Source organism: Neltuma alba, unplaced genomic scaffold (assembly GCF_004799145.2).
Source record: "Neltuma alba isolate B1F8T4 unplaced genomic scaffold, ASM479914v2 tig00011015_pilon, whole genome shotgun sequence".
Taxonomy (NCBI): domain Eukaryota; kingdom Viridiplantae; phylum Streptophyta; class Magnoliopsida; order Fabales; family Fabaceae; genus Neltuma; species Neltuma alba.
In genome coordinates, this window is record NW_021635768.1 from 175,531 (window position 1) to 200,206 (window position 24,676).

The following is a 24,676-nucleotide window of genomic DNA, read 5'->3' on the forward strand; positions in this document are numbered from 1 at the left end:
ATTAATTTAAAATTTTTGTAATATGAAATAAATCCACAGTGTTCATACTCTTGACAGAAGATAGTACAATATATATAATACTACCTCCGCTCTTTAATATAAGAGTTAGTTAACTAATTTAAGTAGATTAACAAAGTTTGTTAAGTTAGTTATTTATAATAAATATGTGTTGTCTTTCCAAGAATACCATTACTAATTATATGTATTAATCAGAACTATCATGAAACTTTTAACATGTACAACTATTATAAGGACTATTTTGAAAAAAAAAGATAAATATGAGAAACAAAATATATTGAGATCTTATATTTAAGACCACATTAAAAGTCAAACCAACTCCTATACTAAATGCTGGATATAGTATTCATTTTTATCATTATTAGATAAGAACAATTAATCCCATCACGTGAGAGTCATTTATAGATATTTTTTTAAAATCTCTCTTTAAGCATCATCAATCATAACCAAGTGGATGTGTATAGATTAGCATCAAACTTATCAGAACAGCAGCAGTGTGTGACAAACTTTATATCTGTGCGTTCCATTGACTTCCAATTTTACCTAATTGCCACAGACGCCATATTCATTATGCATTCTCACAAGCATAAATGTGATTTGGTTCCTTCGTTTTGTTCATTTTAATCCTTCTGCATTTATTATTATTATTATTATTATTATTATTATTATTATTATTATTTGATCCCCATATTTTCATTGCACTACTTCAACCAAAAAATTAATAATAAAAGTTTACCAATACCAACATTCCTTAAAAAAAAAATCTAGAAATTTGTGCAGAAATAGTGCAGCCCTTGAAAATTCTATTTTGAACAAATGACAAATAAAAACTTAAAAGTTACTAAATTTCAAATCAGAATTTGTTACAACACTTTGACAGGTCTTGACAATTTTTAACTTGCAGATTACAACATATTTTTCTAAGAATATGTTTTTTGGAATTTTGTGATTTTCATGATCTTTTTTTGGGGTCATTTTTCCTTCTATTTTTAAGTTATATATATTTGATTTTATTTAGAAAAGATTGCCCATAAATATCTGTCTGAAGAATCAATTATTCAGTAGTTCCTGAATTCAATATTATATGTTTTCAGAAAGCACCGATACCTAAAAAAGACCTCGTACTTTTTTTAGATTTTACGAATTACTGAACAATTAATTCTCGAATATTTATGAGTAATATTTTTATTAACTCAGCAAAACATAGACTTTAGGGTTAAGGGGTGTTTGGTTTATACAAAAAGCATTTTTTAAAAATATTTTTATGTAAATCAAAATACAACTCTTTTCACATGTTTATTTATGTAAAATTACTTTTAAATTTTCACCCAAACACTCCTTTAATTTGAAAAAGTTAAGAAATACTTGTCACGGTTCAAAACAAATCCTCTCTCATGTACAATAATTAGAAAAAGGGTAAAATTGACTTGATCCGAGCGAGTCAACTTATTTTTTTTCCTAATAAAACCAGATAAAAATATAATATTATATATTTCCCTTTGCATAAAAAGAGAACTCTCCCAATTCCTCACTCTCCTCCACTATTCCGGTTTGGACAACGAAGCATATGTCCTTATGCGGGATTAGTTATCCAGGGGCTCCAAACAAACTTGAACTCCATATCTGGGCTTGATGGTAAGAACAACCTCAGGAGCATGACGATATTTCTCAGAAATAGTGAATCTGAATTTCGAGATGAACATTGCCAGTATGATCTTAGCTTCCATTAGAGCAAAAGCTTGCCCGATACAGTTCCTGGGTCCGACGGCAAATGGCAGGAACCGACCCGACGAGAACGACTTTGAAGCGAATCGGTTCGGGTTGAACTCATCCGCATCCTCGCCCCATAGCTTTTTACTATGATGGATAGCTAAAACCGGTACCCAAACAGATACTCCCTTTGGAATTAGAAGGTCACCAAGCCTTATGTCTTCAAAGGCCATTCTTGGAAGTACCATTGCCGGAGGATATAGCCTTATTGTTTCATTTATTACCATATGTAACTGCAAAAATCACCAATAAAAATAAATAAATAAATAAATAAATAATAAAGAATTATTAAATAAAGAAACTGAGAGAAATTTGTAGAGAGGTGATTTTATGCATGTGATCGAAAAGAATTTTATTTTGTACAGCATTAAAACACTTATTTTAATTTATTCGAAAGAGCTTATTAAGTACTCCTCCGGTCTTTAATATAAGACCCATTTAACTAATTTGATTAGATTAAGGAAGTTAGGTAAGTTAATTAATTATAAGAAAATAGACACATTTTTCCTAAAACACCATAATCATCTTTCTTAATACTTCCCCTCCCTCTTCTACTTGATTATAATTGAGGGAGTATCTATATGAGTAATTTAGAAAAAATTGATAAATATAAGAAATAGATCTTATATTTAGGATCAAAACCAATTCAAGAATTGGGTCATATATTAAGGACCGGAGGGGTAGTATAATAGTTTTGGACAAATTTGGCAAATAAATTTGAACTACCAATGAATTTGTACTTAACAAATATTTTGTCAAAAATATAAAATAAAAAATTAAAGAAATAAAAATTAAATCTTGGAAAGTGGGTGGCCACGAACCATGGGGATGTAGGGCCCAGAAACTTCCCTTTGGGGTTCCCCCCCCCTATTTTATCTCCCAAAAAAAAAAAGGAAGACAAGCCCTCGTGTACAGAATAAACGTGAATAGTGTTGATCAACTTTTGACCGCTCCTCCTTAAAGATCCCCTATTCTCGTTTTTAATTATTCCTGAAACTTGTACCAAAAAAAATTATTCCTGAAACCAAACACACCCAATCCACAGGCGCACGGGTGCTTATTATGTATAATCTATAAATCATTCTATCTTTTTTTTTCTCCTTTTTCCTTTTTTTTTTTTTTCTCTTTCATTATGCCTACGTTATCTTCTTTTGAATTAAATTGTTCAACTAGGAGCCTGGCGTCTCTAGATTTCATCATGTTTTGCCCGCGAAACCATAAAATACGGTAAATTCCATTCCCAAAGCCCTCAACCTTACACTTTTTTTTCGTTTTTAAATATTATGTGAATCATGTGAATTTCAGATAATTATACTTGAATTTTTAAAATTTATAATTTTTTTAGACAATTTTGTAAAATTTTTTAATGTAAAATTGGCTGGATCTAATAATTAACTGTGTAGCTTTTTTCCACTTATGTAAAGTTCGTGCACCTTGAATTACTACCTGAATGGGAAGATTAACAAAAATATAGAGGCAGAGAAGAATGGCTGTACGTAATTAAACTCCTCTCTTATCTTTGTTTTTTTCCTGATTTTTCTCTATCATAATAAAAGAGTCAAATTCCAAAGTTCCATTAAAAAAATGCAAAAAGGCAAATAAAGACCCACTCACCAAAATAAGTTCCATTCTCTCCTAAATTTCCTCAGTGATCTTTCTTCCTTACTTTTTTTTTCCCCCCTCTCTTTTCTAATCTGCCGCCGTCCCAATAGTCGATTCAAAAGACCAAATCTCAGGCTTTTTATTAAAAACAAAGAAAAAAAGAGTTGGTCCCCTCCAAAAACACCTAAATATATGGTACATTTGTTCAAAAAATAAAATTTTAAAACTTTTTATTACATTTGATGATAAATCAATTTATTATGTGGACTGCCAAAACAAATTATTTAAAGGGAAAATCAGTGAAACTGGTATTCTGTACTTAAATTTAAGCTTTTTTTTTTTTTTGCCAACAAAATTTCTAAAAACACGTATTTTTCACCAATATTTTAAATGACGCAATATACCATAATCATTTATAAAAAGTTAAAGTATACACCTAGTTCTTTATCTTTATACAATGTTTCATTTTGGCTTCCTAACTTTAAAAAACATATTTCTAGTTTTTTATCCTAGAATTATTAGTCTTAAATGATGATTTTTTTAATAATCATAATTGTTTTGATATTTAAACTTAATATGTTAATATTTGAGAATGTTTTATCAACACTCAAGAACTTAATATTATCAATTTTTGTCAATAATTTTAGGTTAAAAAATTAAAAAAAAATTTTAAAGTTAAAAGAGTAAATTCAAACCTTATCTAAAATTAAAGGCTTAAAAGTATATTTTGCCTTTTATAAAATTTTGATTTCATCCAACCGGTATTGTGAAGCTTTTAAACGCCCTGAAGGTTTATACAAAATACTACTAATATCTTGTTTTTTTAATCTATTTCTTAAACATTAAAAAAATAAAATAAAATAAAATTCATTCATAACACAACAGAAGCAAGTAACACTTGAAAAATTTCAAAGGAACATGAATCAATAAATATTGAAGACTAAAGCAATGTGGAGTAATTACCAGATTGAGCTTGGAGAGATGTTCATGAGAGGGAATTCCGCCATTACAGACTTCCTTAACCTCCGCTCTAACCTTGTCTTGCCACGACGGGTTGCTGGCGAGCAGCATCACCGTCCAAGTCAGCAACAACGCCGTCGTCTCGTGGCCGGCGAAGAAGAATGTCTTACATTCATCCTTAATCAGCTGCAGATTCAAGCTAAACCCATTACTATTCCCTCTATTCTTCTTCTTCTTCTTCTCCTTGTCCTTCATCATCATCTCATTCAACAGTATCCCCAACAAATCATTCCCATACGAGTTCGTTCTTCCAATCTCCACACAGTCCATCCTGCTCTCTATTATCTCCATCAACAACTTATCCACCTTCTTCTTCATCGACTTCGTCTCTCTGTTATACCTGGTCGGAAAATACCTGTGAAAAAAAAACGCAGGATCATCTCATTTCAAGATTATATTCTTTCATGGGGGTACCGGAAAAGTATGGAATTTCCGAGAATCAACGGCTCACCGGCTTCCGGGAAACCAGAGACGGCGACTTGCTTGGGCGCAATGGGTCTGGAGATTAGTGAGAAGATGGAATAATTGCTTTCCCTTCTCGTAACTCGTACCGAACTCAGTTCTTGAGATTATATCGGCAGCGAGTCGAGTCATATAGTCGCTTATCTCTATCTCAGTGTGCCCTGATTCGAATGCATTTCGTAGTGATTGGAGCATCTCTTTAGTGCATTCTACCATATGCCCGGCATACTCCTGTTTAAGCAACCAACCATTTGTGACCAGATCACACAGAGAGAACCATCGCCGTCTTCACACAAATTCCAAAACAAAAAGAAAAAGAAAAAGAAAAAGAAGAAACAGAGCACAGTGAATCAGTATTTATACCTTAAGTCTTTCTCCTGTAAATGCAGGGGCAACGATGTGACGTTGATGGTACCATTCTCCTCCATTCGCCATTAACAATCCTTCCCCTATGAAATGCTTCGAACCTTGTCTTTGTTGCCATGACCTCCCCGAAACAGAGTTGTATTTCGCCAAGAACTCCTTGATCAGCTCCATCTCCGTCAAACACAACCTGGGTTCTATCCCGTTCCAGTACAGAAACCTCTGTCCTGATGAATCAAACAGTCCAAAGTGTTAAGCTTTAAGAAGACATGTGTATCAGAAGAAGAAGAAAGGGTGATTCGGTTTGATACCGTATTGGGGGTACCAGGCGGCGAAATGCGGGACGAGGCGGCCGACAATGTCGTGCGTGATTGATTTCATGGGTTTAGAGGTGGCGGAGGAGTGAAGAGAGTGCATTTCGGGGATGTTGCCGGTGAGAAGGCGGCGTTTGGGACCACGCACGCCTTGCTTTGCCATGATGCGTTCGATACGTATCGGCGAGACGAAGTAGCATAACAGAGTATCATACGCAACTCTGAGAAACAGAGTCACGAAGATCACTATAACCGTCACGACGGCGAAGGCGACCACCATAACCATGGCAGAATCTGAATTTAGCCTCTGAGCTCTGTAACTCCCTGTCGGCTTTATGGTTATGGAGGAAGTTGATCGAACCACGGAGAGATGGCTTTGGTTTATATTTACATATATAGGCGGGGAGGGGAAGACCCCGACTTCGAAACGGAAACGAAAATCGTACCTGGCTCTTTAATATAGAAGATAATTATTAAATTAATTTTAATTCTAAATATAAGATATATTTTTTATATTTATTAATTTTTTAAAATTATTTCTATAAATACTCTCTCAACTATAATCAAGTAAATGAGGGAGGAAGGATATTAAAAAAAAATAATTATAGTGTTTTAGGAAAAACATATCATGTTTCTTATAATTAACTAACTTACCTAATTTTTCAGTTTAATCAAATTAACTAAATAGGTTTTATATTAAGAACTGAAAAAGCATCAAATATGGGAAAAATTGAAATGCTGAAATTTTCATGAGTTTGATAATATTTTTTTTACACATTTATGTTATGTATCGTAAAATTATTTTTAAAATTATATAGTTTAGTTTTCATTCAAACATTATCATGAATTTTAAGCTATAGAAGCGAACCAACAGTTAAAAAAAAAAATCTACAATTGACAAGTGGGGATGATGACCTGCAAGGAAAGCCGCGTGGTTTTCATGAATTAGGGATTAATTTCGGGATTAGTGAGGTTGTTTCTTGTGGAATTAAGAAAGGAAACTAAATTAAAGTCAAATCCCAAAATCTTAATTTCGGGGAGCGCAGGACAATGAATATGAATATTCAATATTAATAGCGAAGTCAGCAATTGAGATCCTCATTAAATGTGCAGTATTCATACCCAAAAGCATTAAAATTCATACAAAAGTATTCAAAGAAATTTTTTGTAGGGACCGTACACGAGATCTTCTTGTCTTTTTTTTTTTAGTTAATCTCTCCCGGTATCCCAGGCCAATATCATTTTTCAGGCTTTTCAACAGGTTTAGACTAATTTAGAGTGGCACCCATGAAGGATCCCCTAATAGATGGCTTGCCTACCATTCCACGCTTTTGCATTCCCAAACGGGATTGAACTCCTGATCTTGGTTAAGTTAGAACGACCCCACAGCTAGTCAATCTAAGCATTCGGTGTTCTTCTTGTCCTTTTTATGTATCACAACTTTTCAAAATTTTTTGTAGGTTAACACTTGTGAATTAATAGGGGTGACTAGGATGGTAAACAAGAGCATAAAGCACATACCATAAGGATTGGTCCCATTGATAACGATATGACTCGTTAATGTTCATCTAATGATGATGAGCACTAAAATCTGGACCAACTAGATTTAATATATCGTCACATGTAATATATCATATTTAGTTTTTTATTGTTAGTTTTTTTTAAATGATTGTTATGTAAAAATTATTTATTGAAAATCTTAAATATAAACAGTTAATGGCAGTGATGGGCACCCAGAGTGATTTCCATGATCAACGTGGATAACCCACCACAAGTCTTTGATTGACTTATGCGTTGACATCTAATGTAACACGCCAAACATGAGAGACGACTTTTTTGCCAACATGAAGTCCTCAGGTAATGTTTCGTTTCTAAACAATTAAGGGGAACGTATTGCATCATTTTAGCATTTGAGATTCATTGGAAGCGAGCCAATTGCCAAAAAAAAAAAAAAGTTTTTTAAATTTCAATATGCATTGAACATGGAACAACTCTCATGAAATGAAAAGTTAAAGTCTAATTTTGTTCATAAATTCTTTTTCGAGAGGTGCACTGAACCTAAAGTGAAGGTTGGCACAGTATGGTGTCCCTAAGAAATTAAAAATGAATGTACCCATTATTTTGGCACTACTAGTTGGTAGAAAAAATTACGGAAAATATCTTGAAAATTATAAATAAGTATCCTATTGAAATTATTACCAATCCAGTTCAACGAATTATAAACAAATGTCGAGTCATCAGTAAAAAAAAAAAATCAAAATACCATTTTGACCAAAACAAACAAGTTATTTTTATTTTTGTAATATTTTTACCAAAATATTAATCCTTAATATCACGGTTCTTTACAAATCTTTACACAAAATTTACAAGTCAAGCCAACTTTTGAAATTTGCAAATCCTTTAGAAATATAAGTTAATACTAGCTCTAATCCTTAGAAATTAGAATAAGAGCTTGTTTGAAATTCAATTTGGTACAATATAAAATTTCAATCCACTTTGTCTTTTATATTTATCCATTTTTTCAAAGTAGTCTTTGTAGTACTTGTACATATTAAATGTTCTATCACATATAGTTCTAGCTAAGACTTATGATTAGTAAAAGTATTTTAGAAAAGATAATTCATATTTATTACAAATAACTAACTTAAAAAAAAAATTTTAATGTACTCAAAATTAATCAATTAGCTTTTATATTAAGGACATGACATAGTATGTGATAACTTATACATCTTCCTCCTTTTAATTTTAGTTCTTAAACAAATGGTTTTGATTCTTGAAATTTAATTACCTCGTCTTAGTTTTGGTCATTGTTTTAGAGACCAAAAATCTTAAACTCGACTAAAATGAAGTCAGATTTGAGGACGCAAAATATTAGCTTGAAATTTCAGGAATCAAAATCAATATAAGATCAAATTTCATGGACCAAAATTCTGATTTCAAACTTTAGGAACTAAATCTAAAATAACACCAAATTTTAGAAACTAAAAATAATACTATCGTTCTTTTAAAAACTTATGACTCAACTAGTGTACATGAGATTTATAGGTTAATAGGTGATCATCTACAATCTTTACCACAGTCTTCCATTAAATCTAGATTTGCAGCAATGAAAGTTGTTCGATGGAGTTATAGGCGAGCCTTGCTGTTCTCCATATAGAAGAGTGTGTTCTGCCGTCATTTGCACCCAATCACATAAACTTGCCACTCACCACCACCAGCACCCGCCACCATAACTTGCAGGTTTTGTTAGAGAGAGAGAAGAGAGAGAGGCTCTCAGTGTCAGGGAGCTCAGTAATGAGATTGATTATTTATTAAGCTCTGACTTTTTCTAGGCACGAAAAGTGAGTCAGTGTGGTTGTCAGTTATCAGTTATGTAAGAACAGACTGGAAAGGAATACATATAACAAAATATCTTCTCCGGTCAGCAACTCCGACGAGTGGAAGACAACACCGAAGAAACTTAGCATCATTAGCAGAAGCAAACCTCAATTAGTACCTCATTATTTGTTAACATAAAAACAAGACATGCAAGATTGACGTTAACAAGTTAATAGCTATTAATAATACAATACACACACACGCGTATGTGTTTGCTGTACAGCGCGTATAGTTTCTGACCTAGGAAGAGGCATAAAAGCCAAAGAGAAGAACTGAAAAAAGGGAGGAAAGGACGAATAATTAAATTAAACAGCAAATACGTCATCAAATTTCATACATTTATACTTCAGTTGAGTGGGAAATATATATATAATTTTAATTAATTGCACGTAACGCTACTCTTAATAGGCTAGAAATAAATTAGTGCATATCACGTAAAGAACAGTAATTTCTACACTTCGTTATATCCCTTTCCAACTCATCACTTGCATGTATGCTTTTAATATCATCAATAATATAACCATTGCAAGCATTAATATAAAACGTAAAATTTAGAAGCTCTACAAAAAATCATATTATTAACTAATTAATCTTATATAATATATTACATGTAATTATATATTAAAAGTATGTTTAGTTGTTTTTCTTCTGGAGTGTGATGCGCATATATATATATATATATATATATATATATAACATAATCTCTCCAAAGAAATTTGAAAATCACTAAATTTCAAATTAGGCTTTTTTCTTATACTTTAACAGGTTTTGATTACACTTGACTTGTAAATGACAATGTATTTTGTAGAAATTTTTCATTTGAAATTTAGTAATTTTTAGGTTCATTTGGTGAAATTTTCCCTCTATGATAATATAGTGTGTGTGTATATATACTCCTCTGGTCCTTAATATAAAACTCAATTCTTGAGTTGGTTTTGATCCTAAATATAAGATCCATTTATCATATTTATCAATTTTGTCTAAATTACCCCTATGGATACTTCTTTAACCATAATCGAAGTAGAAGAGAGAGACGGAGTATTAAGAAAGATGATCATGGTGTTTTAAGAAAAATATGTCACTTTTCTTATAATTAACTAACTTACTTAACTTTCTTAATCTAATCAAATTAATTAAATAGGTCTTATGTTAAGGATCGGAGGAGTATATATAATCTCTAGTTTCTGCATATATGGGGGCGCTGTCTTTTTTTTTTTTTGGGTGTACTGGGGCTGTCTTCACACCTTGCTTGGATGGAGAGAAAATTAGGGAGGAGAGAAAACTAAAGAAAAAAATAGGAGAAGAAATAAGTTTTTTTCCACACTTGGATAATAAAAAAAATGTGGGTGGAAGAAAAAGTAAGGTAGAAAATAAGGTGGGTGTCATACTTTATTTTCTTTCCATACATGTAGAAATTTGGAAAGAAAAACTAGATTTCTGTGGCTACTCATCTTCTCAACTTTTTGGAGTTCTTCCTCTCCATATTTATTTTTTTATTATATTTTAAAAATTATTCATTTTTTATTTTTAATCCTAAGAAAATTTTAAAATAATTTTGTTTTAAAATATAATAATTTGAAAATATATAAACCAGATAACTTGATTTTAAATTATATGATGATGCTAATATTAATATATTTTCCTATTGCAATATTTAATTTAATTTAATTTTAAATATAATATATTTTGATAAGAACATTTTAATTATTTAGATATTTGCTCATTTTCTTTTCTCCATATTTTTTCTCATCTATCCAAACAAGATGAATGATAATATTTTCTCTCCAGTTTTTCTTTCTCTCTATTTCCTCTCACCTTATTTTCTTTTCCCCCAACTTTTCTTCCTATCCAAGAGTATTAACTAACATGATTAAATATTTAGAAATTATTACCGATTTGCTGTGTATATTTCGGTTTGTTTGTCTTATTGGAAGAGGATTTTTGTGCCGGCCTACTCCATCTAAGAACAACAAAATTCTCCAATGAATTGAATATATATTTTATAGCCGTCTAGCTAGCTATGAACTAGCGCAGCACTTAATATGACTAATAGCGACGTTGACTCAAAAAAAGCAGCGAGGGAGACTCTAATATTTACTCCTCTCATTCTTAATATATGACCTAATTATTGAGTTGATTTTAATCCTAAATATAAGACTTACTTCTCATATTTATCAATTTTTTTAAAATTACCCTTATGCATCTCTCTAAACCATAATCAAATAGAAGAAGGAGAGAGGATATTAAGAAAGATAATTGTGATGTTTTAGGAAAAACATATCATATTTTTTATAATTAACTAACTTACCTGACATTCTTAATCTAATCAAATTAGTTAAATATGTCTTATATTAAGAATCAGAGCAGTATTATTTTAAGTTGAAATATTTGTGATGAAGAATATGAGATCGAATGTAAAAGGAATGATTTCGTATTAATTTTTTCTAGCCAACAGATTATGTATTAAGTTTATTGTTTATTTATTTCTTTTATTATTTATTTATATGTACACACATACACACACATATTGCCTTACGATTATGGGAAATGACTGCAAGGATATTAGAATATTAATGATAAATGGTGACAAAGAAGAGTATATTGAACATCTCCAGCTGTTGAATAATAATCTTACCTTTCATATGGACTTCATTAATAATTTTGAATATATGTATATTGCATTTTTCGTTTCTAAACCTAAATTTAATTCTAGGGCTGAAATAATACAAATTTAATGAGTTTCGTTTTTGGGGCATGTAGTTTTAATTTAAGTTGTCGTATTTTCTTTTAAAATATTGCGAATTTCACATATTTAACTTTGCAAAAGCTGTTAATAAATATACTGGATGTGATATGTCAATGAAATTAATGATAAAAAAAATCCCTAATTTTAATAAAACTAAAGAACATATAATAAAAATAATATTATCATCTCGGATTCTAAATATTAGAGTTAGTTGTAGCATTGTTTGATAATAAATATAAGATTTGAATCCATTTATCCACTTCATAAATATCTTATATATATATATATATATATATTTATATATATAAGAGGGGGTTTTCATTAATGGGATGATGACCAAATTCAAATTGGTATCTAAACATAACTACTAATACGCATTTAGGATGGGAAGGAGTAAATAGCTATGTATGTCATGCCGGCTAAGATAATATACTACCGCCTTCAATTCTTAATATAAGAGTTAATTTGACATTTAATTTGATTCTAAATATAAAACTGCAATTCATTTTGTTTATCATAATTATCCATTTTTTTAAGGTAATCCTTGCAGTAGTTACACATGTTAAATGTTTTATCGAATAATAGTTCTACCTAATACACTTGATTGATAAAGGTGCTTTAGAAAAGACAACACCTATTTATTATAAATAACTAACTTAACTAATATGTTTATTTTACTCAAATTAGTCAACTAACTCTTATATTAAAATTCGAAAATAGTACTAGTTTATGAGGAGGGTCATAGGATTCTGATGTAAAATAAAAGAAACAGTGTAAAACTTCATTATAACTCTTGGATTAGAGAAAGTCTCTCGATCGAGTTGTTTTTTTTTTTTGGGTACTAATTTTTCCATTTTTTTAAAATACTGACATTAATTGATTGATTAAAATGTGAAATCCTACAGAAGTTCCCACACACACACACACACACACATTCATACCACTCAAAGCATCAAAGCCCTTTATTGGTTTTCAAAAGAGAATGCTTTTGAGAGGGACACAAATATGCCCCTAAAGCTACATAATATGAACAAACTACAACTATATAGATAGCAAAATGGAATTTCTTGTTTGGCCAAGCAAATGGAATAATACTCAAGCTGAATTATTCAATATATGTTTGCGATTTAAAATCGAAGATAATGCAGCCACATTTTGTGTAACTGTGCACAACACAAGTGTCAATTTGAAATTAAAATTCTGGAGGGGACGCAAGAAGTAAAAGAGGCCTTAGGATTTTGATTGAAAGCTAGCTATTGTTATTATTATTATAGGATTCAAAGACTGAATAGTATGTAAAACTGTGATATTCTTTTGGCCATATCTTTCCGTCAAAGGACCACATATTTAGATAATGGTGAATTCCCTTTGGACTCCATATGCCTTTGATTATTCCTAATTGTGAAATTGACTCATTAATTAATCAAACAATATGTACACAAAGTGGGTAGTTATCTAGGAAGAAGAGAGATCTTTTTTTTTTTTTTGGCTTTCTGATCTCTCTCTCTCTCTCTCTCTCTCTATATATATATATATATATGTGCATTGTTTCATATCAGTTTCAGATGTGCATGCATTATGATGATTAAATTATTAATTATATTTGTTTTATTCTTCCTTTGTCTTAAGAAATATGCCTCCGCAGGTACCAGAGAATCCTTTTGTTAAGAAAAAAGAAATCAGCAAATCTTTGTGTTTGGTGAGGCGGAAAGTTAAATTATGATAGCGATTGAAAAAATGTGATATCAATTTAACGGAATCATGATCTCACCACTAACACAATAACCCCTTTTTTTTTGGGCCAGCAACCCATTGAAATTTTGGTTCTTTATACGTATAACTAAGTATGGGCTTCATGTATTTTTTTTCTATATGAAATTTGGTAAATAATTTATATTTCCTTCTATACTTATTATAAGCATCTAATAAGAATTTCACATAAATTAATAAAATTACTTGAATTTAATTATTTCTTATAAAATATTAAAATTACTCTCAATTAAAATTTATTAACTAGAAAAATTCGGTTAATTAGTTAAAAAGTTTTATAATTAGAAGGGAATACTCTATGAAAAGATTAATGTTTTAAATAAAAAATAGAGGTTTTGGCCAAAAAAAAAGTATAGAGGTTATTGTAATGAGAATCATGAGGAGTGCCGCTTATGATTGACAATGTAACTTTTTAATGGCAACTTTGCCCCCATTTAAAAAGTTATTAACCATTTTACATCTATGACTCTTTTTGCTGCTGTAATTTCTTCCTCTTTCCACTGCCCCCTCCCCCTTCTATCTCCTCTCTCCTCTCCCTCATTGGGCTTCAGTTTTCCAATAGCTTTTATTTTAAGTGATACTTCTTGTCGTTCCACTTATATTCTTTTGCATATTTTTTTCTTTTGATATATATATATATATATATATATATGAACAATGAACATCTTTCACAAGGAACTTATATTCTTTTACATATTTTTTTTTCTTTTGAAATATGTAAACCTCCTCGCTATGCTTAGTTCACATAGAAATGTTAGACGTTAAATCTGTAATCACTTGTTTAAGGAATAATCGAAGAAATTTTAACATACAACTCTCCCCCCCTCTGGATTTCACATTTAGTTTTGGACCCAAAAAAATTAATTTCATTATGGTTCATTTATTTTCTCTTTCATGTTCCGATTCCCTTAAAGATTCTTTGAACATAGAAAATGCACCGAGGGACATCTCCAATTGAAAGCATCATTAGTTGTTAAATATTAAATTACAAAAGAAATTCAAGTGCTGATTTTTCTGCCAAAGACTGAATATTTCAGTTAAAGTGAAAGATTACGATAGATATTAGTAAACTTTTGTCCCGTAAAAGACGACTTCTTTAATATTATGATAATTAATTTTCCACATAGCAGAATACAAGACGCAGAGTACAAACTTTGAAGAGAGAATGCTGACTCTTAATATATAAAAATATAGAAAAAGGAATTAACTTTAAACTTTTGAAAGGCCTTTCATTGAATTAGAATGTAGAGCATGGAGAAGAGTCAACCTTCAAGAATTCTCTCATAAAAAGCATTCCAACCATCACATACATGCACACCAAACGGCCTTTATATATAAGTAATTACATATAAACGCCAAGTTTTGAATGGGCAGATTCTTTGTGCGTAATTGTGGTTTTTTCCCCTACTGTAGCGTCTATCAGTTTTTCAGAAGCTATTTTAGCCCTGACGACTAGCTTAAATCGAGTCAGATTTTAAAGAATCGAAGTGAATCACCAAATGGTTTAACTAGGCAGAGTATTGAGTAGATTTGCTAGCGGCTCAGTTTAGATTAAAAAGTTGTTTTTATGGTTGAGTTGGGTAACTTGGGTTGGATTGAATTGGAGTTGAGCCGTCATTGATATAAAACCTGGATTTGGATTGAGAGCCAGAACAATTCTTAAAAAGCCAAAAATGGTTCTAGGCTTAATGAAAAAATGCTGAAAAATTAAAAATTTATTTAAAAAATTGGTGGTTATTATATGTTGACAATTAGATTTATTATGAATTTATTTATTATATATTATTATGTATGTGTATAATTATTTTTATTAAAATGATTGTTAGGTTACAGAGTCAATTTGTTGGTCTATCTAATCCGACCTTTTAAACATTGGTTGTACACAATATTAAGTCAAACTCGAGATCTTACTCAAGGAAAGAAGCGCCAAAATAGTTGAACATTAGTTATATTGTCATATATTTTAATAGGCTTATATTCCAAAGTGGATTAACTAATGAGAACTTTACCGCATGGAATCCAACCGAAAGCATAACAAAATTAAGATCCCTTTGTCTTAAGAACTAATCACGCTATTTGATGGTCATGCTATAAAAAGAAAAGAAAGGTGATTTAGAATCCAATCCAAGAATTAATCCAAACCACTTTAACCTATTAGGCTGGGAATATATATATGTTCTAAGCTAGCTTAATTCTATTCTATATGGATCGAAACGCATGCCCTAATTCACTGCGATGATTTGGCATGTCGGTACCCCAAAATTATCATCCGTGATTACTGTGAAATCTGTTCTGTTTCAATTAATATTAACTTAAGATTGTTAATTTTTTTTTGGAAAAAGTAGTGGGAAATTAATAAAGGCAAGATCATTGTGTTGTTGTGTACATATACTTATTCTGAGTTCAAAGTCAAGCTTTATAAAATGTCATCATTGGCGGAAAGGGTTTTGGGAATAGGGAAAAAAATTGTGGTGATGATTAAAATGCATAGTATTCTTGGCATAAAGAGAGCTTCTTGTGTTAAAAAATAAATAAATACTCACTCAAAAAAATAAATAAATGATTGTGGTGTCTTGTAACCAAGGTTTTCAAACTCGCGAGTTTAAACAAACTTGTGAGAATGATATAAACTCGGATCGTGAACTCGTAAGAGTTTATTTTTATTAATAAACTGGTATTAAAAGTATATAATCAAATAATATAATTAATATATAAAAAATGAGAACAATTTCATTTAAATATATTTTAAATTTAAATAATTGAAATTATATCAATCAAAGTTCATAATCTATCACATTCAACCAAGAAATTTCTATAAAATTCATATATAAAGTCACTAATATAATCATATCCAAAAATTTAACACAAGTTTAAGAGCGGATTAACACGATTTTGTAAACTTAAAACGTAAAAACTGTAAACTCAGTAAATGAACTCGTAAGTTTAATCGAGTTTATAGTTATCACGAGTTTAAGAGTGAATCGATACGATTTTGTTAACTAAAAATGTAAAAACGTTAAACTTGAAGAGTCAACTCGTGAGTTTAACAACAATGCTTGTAACCCAATAACACTAAACACCTTTGTAACGTGTTTCTTAAATACTATAAGATTATAAGTTTGAAATCTCTATGAAACATATAATGAATGTGTGAGTTATAATAAAAAATAAATAAATATTTGTTGGAAGTTACTGAAAAAAAGATTGCCATGTCAAATTTGACTAAATACTCTATAAAAAAAATTTGCTCAGTCATATCTTGAAAACTTTGTGCACCACTTTTTTAGTGTCTTTTCTCCTTTTACTCTTCAGACAACATGACCACTGACATGAATTGTCTTATGAATAACAACATATAATGAGTGCATGAGTTATAATAAAAAAAATAAATAAATATTTTGTTAGAAGTGACTTGAAAAAAATGCTATGTTAAATTTAAGTATTGTCGGGTTCAACTGGAAAAGATTTGAATTTGAGATCTCGTATGTTTAAGCTGTGAAAATTTCTCCTCCTATTAAAACCAACCGGTCCTTCTCGGTTTATCTTTTTATGATATTTTTCAAAGCATTGCTTCTAAAAAAAAATTTCAACATGAAAATGAACGAGAGTAGATAGATGGGACTATCCAATAACTCATTAACTCTTATATGCACTTATTGTATAAAATCTACCGTGGATTGGCGTATTGTAAAAACTTTAAGAAGTGAATAATTCATAACTTATTAATTTTACGACTTACTGAAATTTTTATATTATATGTAAATATATAGATTAGATTAGGACAGCTTATATTAGTTTTTAATGATGTGTGTCGGAGACATAATGATTATCAAATTTTTCAAAAATTATTTTCATCTTCCAAACATTTGAACTCTATTAAAATGTACGAAGAAACATGAATAAATAAAAATGAACATGCACTAAGCTTAGAGCTTGTTTGGTTAAGCGGTAGGATATCAAATATGCCCGTTTAAATCCAAATAAGTGATTATGAAGCACATTTGAGTTGTTTGGGTAATTTTTATAAAATCTCGATAAATTGTGATTTTAACCTCCCACTGTACTTTTAGGATAAGCAACAAAAAGTAGCTTATGCGTTTAAAAAATCCCGATCAATCTTCAACAATTAAATTTTCTCCAATCTACCCTTTGCTAATCAAATTTTTTTTTTAATTTTCATTCATCTCTTATTTATATGGGGTCTTTTATTTAATATTTTTACTACACATAAATTTTGTAAGTTATTCTAAATAATAATAATTTTAAAATAAAAATACTATTTAAATATTCATGTCATTTATTAAATTATATTTAATAAAATTCATTATTAAATATAATAATTATGAAAATGTAAACAACTTTATTAATTTCATGTCCTTTTTAGTAATTATACATCTATAAGTGATTTTAATAAATCAAAACCAAATATAATCACAGTTCTTAAAATCATTTATTAAAAAAAATATCCAAACAGAAATCACGATTAACCAGTGTCACTTATAGCCACTGTCACTTATAAAATTCACGATTATCTTAAATTACAGTTGTTCACCGCTAATCTAAACAGGCACTTAATAAAATGCATAGCAGAGTTTGAAATAATGGGGAAACAAGAGTACGCATTATAAAGTAAGTCATATTGGCTATTTATAGCTCACAAACAATACATTTTTTAATTTCAGCTTTCATGTAAATTTTTTCATTTTTTCCCAAAAAATTTATTTAACCTCATTCAACTTGTTTTTGTTCCTTTAATATCTCTTGACGCATTTTAAAAAGGTTTAAACAATATTTACAAGATGAGTGAAATATTGAAAATTTTTATGAACGCTTGTAAAAGAGCTGCAGAAATGTGATTAAAAAAATAAAATATAGAAATATGGAGAAAGATGTAGAACATATTTAACATATAAGAAATAAATAATATTAAAAAACTATGATACCAAAAAGAGAGGAATAAAATGAGAAGACAGGATAGATCCTGGCCGTACATCACGTTAGAGGGATATATTCTTGTACGGACTGGATTGGAAAGTATGGACACATGATAATGGAAATTGGGCCTACCTCAGGCCCCTTTTCAGGTTTTCGAATCTTTTATTTCACGTTATTCACAGAGAAAGCTTTCAACTGCCCCCAATACTCGGGAAAAAAAATAAATAAAAAGAAAACACTTTTACTACTGTGTGATTTGACATTTCTCAATTTAAAGATAAAAATAAATATTGTGACTTTAAATTTTATTGACATGATTATTAATTTATTTTAATAAGGCGCAAATAAGTAAATAAATATCAAATATGCAATAAATCTTGTTACTCATAAGACAAATAATGTTAGTGATCATGGTTATCTGCAGAGGAGGGGAAAAAAAAAGAGGAAAGATATGGAAAAAGTGGTGCACGAAATCTTTATACCTATTCTAATTTTTGGGCGCAAATTGGATTGACAACAAATTTTTTTAAGATATAATATGGCTATGATTTGTACTTCCAAAACTCAAGTTAAGACAATAATAATGTTTACAAAATAATAATTTGACTTTATTTCTAATGCAAATGGTGTGTATAAATAAAGTGGCGGTGAGAGGCATTTATAAATGACAATGATGGTTTGAAGTGGTATCTTTTGAAGAATTATATTTCTTTAATTATAAATATATATTGTTTTTTGAACCAACATATATAATTTCAATAAAAAAATAGTACAAGAGCATCTTGGTCATTTCAAATTAACTATACTTTCATTTTTTATTCTGAAATACTAAACTGAAATTTCATAACTATTTGGGGTCAATAATGGATGTTAAATTGCTACAGTGTTCCTGCGATAAAATTCTTCCACTGAAAAAATCTCTTAGCATGCTGTAGTATTTTATCAACTTGAAGCTGACAAACAGTTCGAAAGTTTTTAGATTGATAGATTGTTTAATTAAAGATTTGGTGACATAATAATTTAGCTAGAGATACATTTTCAAAATATTGTTTCTTGTTTAACCCAAAAACAAAAGGATAAATCATACCTAAGTGGAACTTTGGAAGTGAGTATAGTTCTATGAAAAACCTCTCTAAATTAGTAAATTACTATAACTATAAATTTATTGTTAACTTAATTTTAGTCAAATTGTAGTACTCCGCAGCACCGTCAATTTAATTTCATCCTAAATTTGCGTGATGGTGACAATCAATCTGCTATATTGAGAACTTGCTCCCGAAATTTACTGATTAATAATTCAATCATCACCGTTGAAGATGCAAATTCATTAACATAAACCACGCGGCCTTATAAATACAGTTTGCACAACCAAATTCATGATTAAGGTCGTAAACAGCAAAAATCATACTACTAAGGGGCTTATTTTGGATTTAATGTTAACCAAAAAAAAGTCAATTTTATTTTAACCAACCTTTGCTGAGTAAATGTGATTATATTTGAATAAATTTTATAAATAAAAAAAGTCAATTTGATATAAACCTGTTTGAATAATATAATGAAAAGATAGTTTTAGAAAATTCAAACTGAAAAGTTAAAAATTAGAAAAAGTTGCGTCAAGTTTAAAGTAGCTTTTGGGTCTTTTGGGTAAATTCAAAACCGTACCAAACATCTTTTTTTTTTTTTTTTAATCCCGCTAGTCTTTTTTTAATCTTAACTGACTTCTGAGGCTTCTTAACATGATGCCGAATAAGCACTAAGCGCTTGGTTCAACTGGCAAGGAATGGCTTAAAGAGAAGTCTCCAATTTGGGTTTAAGGAATAAAGCCACGCTAAATACTTGGTGACAAAACTTGTGACCTAAAAGGATTTAACTGGGATCAATCTAGGCCTCATACTGGGTGCACTCCAAAAAAATCATTATAATTAATTATAATGCTGAGTGGTGGTTTGAAAATCATAGAGGAGAAGACTATTTTTTTCTTTGTGGTGGATCTGTTTTGATACTATTTCCTTATAATGCAGTGTCTCTTTTCTGGTTTAGCTGATTTTGGGGGAGACCAGAATAAAAGATGAAAGGGCCATTGTTGGTTAATGAAGAATCAGTTAGTCAAAAAAAGGAACCAAGTTTGAAACAAGAGCAAAGATTAAAGAAAGATTGAAGTCATAATGGCAACAAGATTAAAGAAAGTTTGAACTCAGTAGTCACATGCAGTTGAATTTGAATAATCTCTGAGAGCCATCTACCTTTGTCTCCAAAGCATTAAGCAAAGCTAGCTAGAGATCATGTCGGGTAAGGGTACCGTGACTCACACTGAGTTAGGTCTAAAGTTCCATTATAAATATTATGATAGCATCTTGATTACATATGGTGGGCTGAGATGTCAAATGTGAATGAATTGGAGTTCACGTGGGAAGAAATCACAAAAAAAAATCATATCAAATTCGCTCAACAATTAGGTTGGGTATCAATAAACTCACTTGAAAGAAAGATTGTTGAAATACTGAGTATCAGTGAATTTAACTCAATAAGGGGAAAAAGAGAAAAACTTTTGTATTATATAGAATTTGGCTTAAAAAACCCGTGTGGGTTCACTGGTCAAAAGTTTGGACAGTCTCACCAAAAAGAGAGGGTTCAATTTCTGAGATTGTCATAGCACTTGGGGAGGCATGTTCAAAACCAAGGCTTCCCATCTTAGATTAACTAGCCATGAGTGCTACGGCGCTTGGCGGTAGGGGTCAAGGTTTAGTTTTCCTATTCTTGGATTTAGTTTCCCCGTCTTTAGATCGTGAGTGAGCCTAACCTCCTTTCTAAAATTTGTTCACAAAAAAAAAAATTTGGCTAAAAACGAACAATATAAGCATAATGACTCATGAACTCATTACCTTAGAGGCTTTAGACTAAGATGTTGTGTTGAATTCACTTAAATGCATTTTCTTGTTGCTCCAAATCCAATTCAAATTCTTTCTTTGGATTCCTCCCCTTGTTTCACAATGCTTTAGTACCGCTTGTTGAGAATTTTATAATTAAGATATTGCTGTATCCATATAATTGGAATGAGTGTTTCCTCATAACTTTTGAGGAAGAAAGGAATTACCTACCGACATGAGGGTTGGCATCCAATTCAGAGAAAAGGTAGGAGGACGAGACAATGTGGCGGTAGCTGAAGTAGGTATCTCTCTATTTGAGAAGATGAGCATTTTGATTTTTTCACTAACATCCCCACTTTGATTTGAATCATACTAATCATAATTTATACTTTCTTTAATAACTCCTCGTCTTAATTTGAGGAGAAAGTAGGTACCACTTCGACCAGCATTTCCCATGTTTTTCAGAACTTTCACTTTTTTATAAATTCAGAGGAAGGTATGGGGAGAATTACAATAACATTTCAAAGAAGAAAAATAATTACTAAAAAATCCCAATAATAACCTAAGCAGCTTGTAATGACAAGTTTTAGAGTATGAAATAATAATTCCTAGGACTTGTTTTGTAATTATTTTTCTTTCTTAGGATCTCATTGTAATTCTTCCAAAGTTATGAGTCCTCTCCTTAGAGTTTAATAGTTGTAATTGTTATTTGCAATTTTTGGACTACTAATTTACAAGTAAGATTCATCCATTTGTAAAGAAAAGTGGACTGCTTAACTTCTCCAAAATATTAATTCTGATTTCTATGAGTTTGATCTTTTTATTTCCAGATTTGCGTCCTTGTAATCATTAATTTGCAAGCGAGGTTCATCATATTACTTGAAGGATATACTAATACACTATTTGAGTGAAATCAATAAATGATTTTTTAGTTTTTAAATAAGATTAATTCAATCTTTTGATCCCTGGCCTATGGCCTATCTCAAGTTTGAACTCCGTCCTCAGAGCTTTCTTTTTTTTTAATGTATAATTTACATACTCGTTATATTATACCATACACAGGGAGTTTAAACTCACATTAATTTATCTAACATTAAAAAAAAGCATTAAGAGACGTGTTAATTGATGTTATTTGTTTAATAAGACCCCGACATTTAGTCAAGTCTAGGGTGAAATAAATATACAAGTAGACCCATATATGTGAAATCCACGTGTGTGTGTGTGTGTTACTCTTTTGAATTGAACTATGTTGTGTACAACTTTGGAAAGTCTTCATTTTAACAGGAAGCTAGGACATATTTCTTGGAGATTTGAGGTTATTTGTTTTATTAAAGCCATTTACATTAACAACACAACACTTGTAGGAAAACTTTACACGCACACACAGATAATATATATATATATATACACACACACATATATATATGTGGATATGGATATTGCTCTCATATTCAGCCACCTTTCCAGGGTCTTCTAGAGGGGCCAATATCTCTTGTATTTGTCTTTGTCTATTTATAATACAATTTTCTAAATCTTGTTAAATAACGATGATATAAACATACTACATCCTGTCTTAATTATATATAAGATTTTGTTTGTAGATTACAAACGAGGTCTTATAATTAGGATCGGAGATGGTAATAGATATTTTTATATGGACAAAACTTATATCCAGTGCGTTATATCCAGTTTGTCCTGTTCCCCAATCAACACCTGACATGTGGATTAGATTTAATTCACTTTGACGCCGTCAATGGCCGTTTCTGTATAAAGGGCTAGTTAGTTGATAATATTTTGCCCTCCTCCATTCATCTTCATTTAGATATAATTTCTTCTCCTTCACCTTGTCAATAGTCGATTTCTCCAAAAAGCAAAGAAATTTTCGACAAAGCAAAACCATTGAACCACAGTAAGAAGCCAATACTAGCATTTTGGGGTATCTATTGTGAAATAAAAAAAGAAAAGTTATGAAGGATTAAAAAATCAATCCATGAACAAACAATTCTGAATTACTATTGAAAACTGTAGCCTTTAGATCAACTTCGTCTATCCACACGAATGGGTTTCAAAAAAAGTTTCATAGAAACATGCTCGTTCTACACTTGAAACGGGGATTTTATTGGGATTGACTCTTCAGATGAAGTTTTTGGTCCAAATATTGCTCAGTCGTCTCTGAATCTCGCCTTCTTCCAACTCCTGATGAGATCAAAGAGAAGAAGACAATGGGCTATTCGCAGAAACAGGAGACGGCGAATTGCGCAAGAGACATGTTCGCTTTTCGCTGCACAGTTAACTTCGTTGATGATGGGTTGCCAAACGGCGTTAAATGACCAAGCGAGATGGCAGGTGAGGTGTAAAAGTAATCCACATGTCAGGTGTTGATTGGGGAACAGGACACACTGGATATAACGTACTGGATATAAGTTTTGTCCTTTTTATATCTTATTGTCAATCATAGATGTTTTTTCCATGATAAAATGAATTCCTTTCCCATAATGCTTCCAATTTCCCTGATTGAAAAAAGGATTGGCTATTAATTAAGGGATTTGGAATTTGAAGAACATGAGTGATTGACATTGTTAAGCTATCTCAATATTTTTCTTTCTTTCTTTGCTTTTTTTTTTTTCCCGGTTCAGCGAGATATCTCATATTAACATGCTACTATTAACCTCCCCTTTATTTACATATCTTATTCTATTTTTAAAACTTCTACAAACATCTTTAAAACCGAAAAGTTACATTGTAATTCAGATATAACTTATTTTCCTCATTTATTTTACGCAGAAGAAATAAGGAAGTATCAAATATTCAAAGTATAATTTTTCGACAAAAATAGAAAAAGTCAAATATTATCAATATATACATATATAATTACCAGGAAACTACATATTTGATAAATCATAATTGACGTATATGGCTCCCATGTTCCGTGTGATGTGCATAACTCGGTCTATAATTAACGTCTAATATAATACACATACATATAAATTTCACTGACCAACTTCAGGACATATTTTTTCTTATATCTATATATATATATATATATATATATATTATCATCTGATATCCGGCGAATAATCCAGTTTGAGGTTCGTGACTTCTCTTCTTTACAGAGGTGTTTTCTCTGAGATTTGAACTCGAGAGCTAAAAGAATTTAACGGAACCTTAAATCACCAGACCAACTCTTTGCTGGTAAACATGGGAGACCTCTTTTTGTTTTTTTTCCCCATAGCAGTTATTTAATATAATATGGTTTTTTGAGCTAATATTGCTGCTAATCTGTCCAGGATTTTTTTTCCCTTTGTGAGTGAACAAGCTTCCAAGAAGATATCAAGTAAAATGCGTTCTTTTTTGGTATGCAGGAAAAATGCATTTGGGTCCTTATCAGATAGCTCAGACCAGCGATGAAAGTCTGAATTGGGCTAGTGAGG

General features: G+C 30.6%; 1 protein-coding gene across 1 annotated transcript; it reads right to left on the reverse strand.

The window, feature by feature from the left end:
* Positions 1–1,429: 1,429 nt before the first annotated feature.
* Positions 1,430–5,882, reverse strand: LOC114760745 (cytokinin hydroxylase-like). The gene is made up of 5 exons (XM_028950038.1): positions 5,547–5,882; positions 5,236–5,462; positions 4,862–5,103; positions 4,354–4,765; positions 1,430–2,021 (listed from the first exon to the last, which is right to left on the reverse strand). The coding sequence occupies exons 1-5, from the start codon at positions 5,833–5,835 to the stop codon at positions 1,602–1,604; spliced, it is 1,590 nt and encodes a 529-aa protein (XP_028805871.1). The 5' UTR covers positions 5,836–5,882; the 3' UTR covers positions 1,430–1,601.
* Between the last annotated feature and the right edge of the window lie 18,794 nt (positions 5,883–24,676).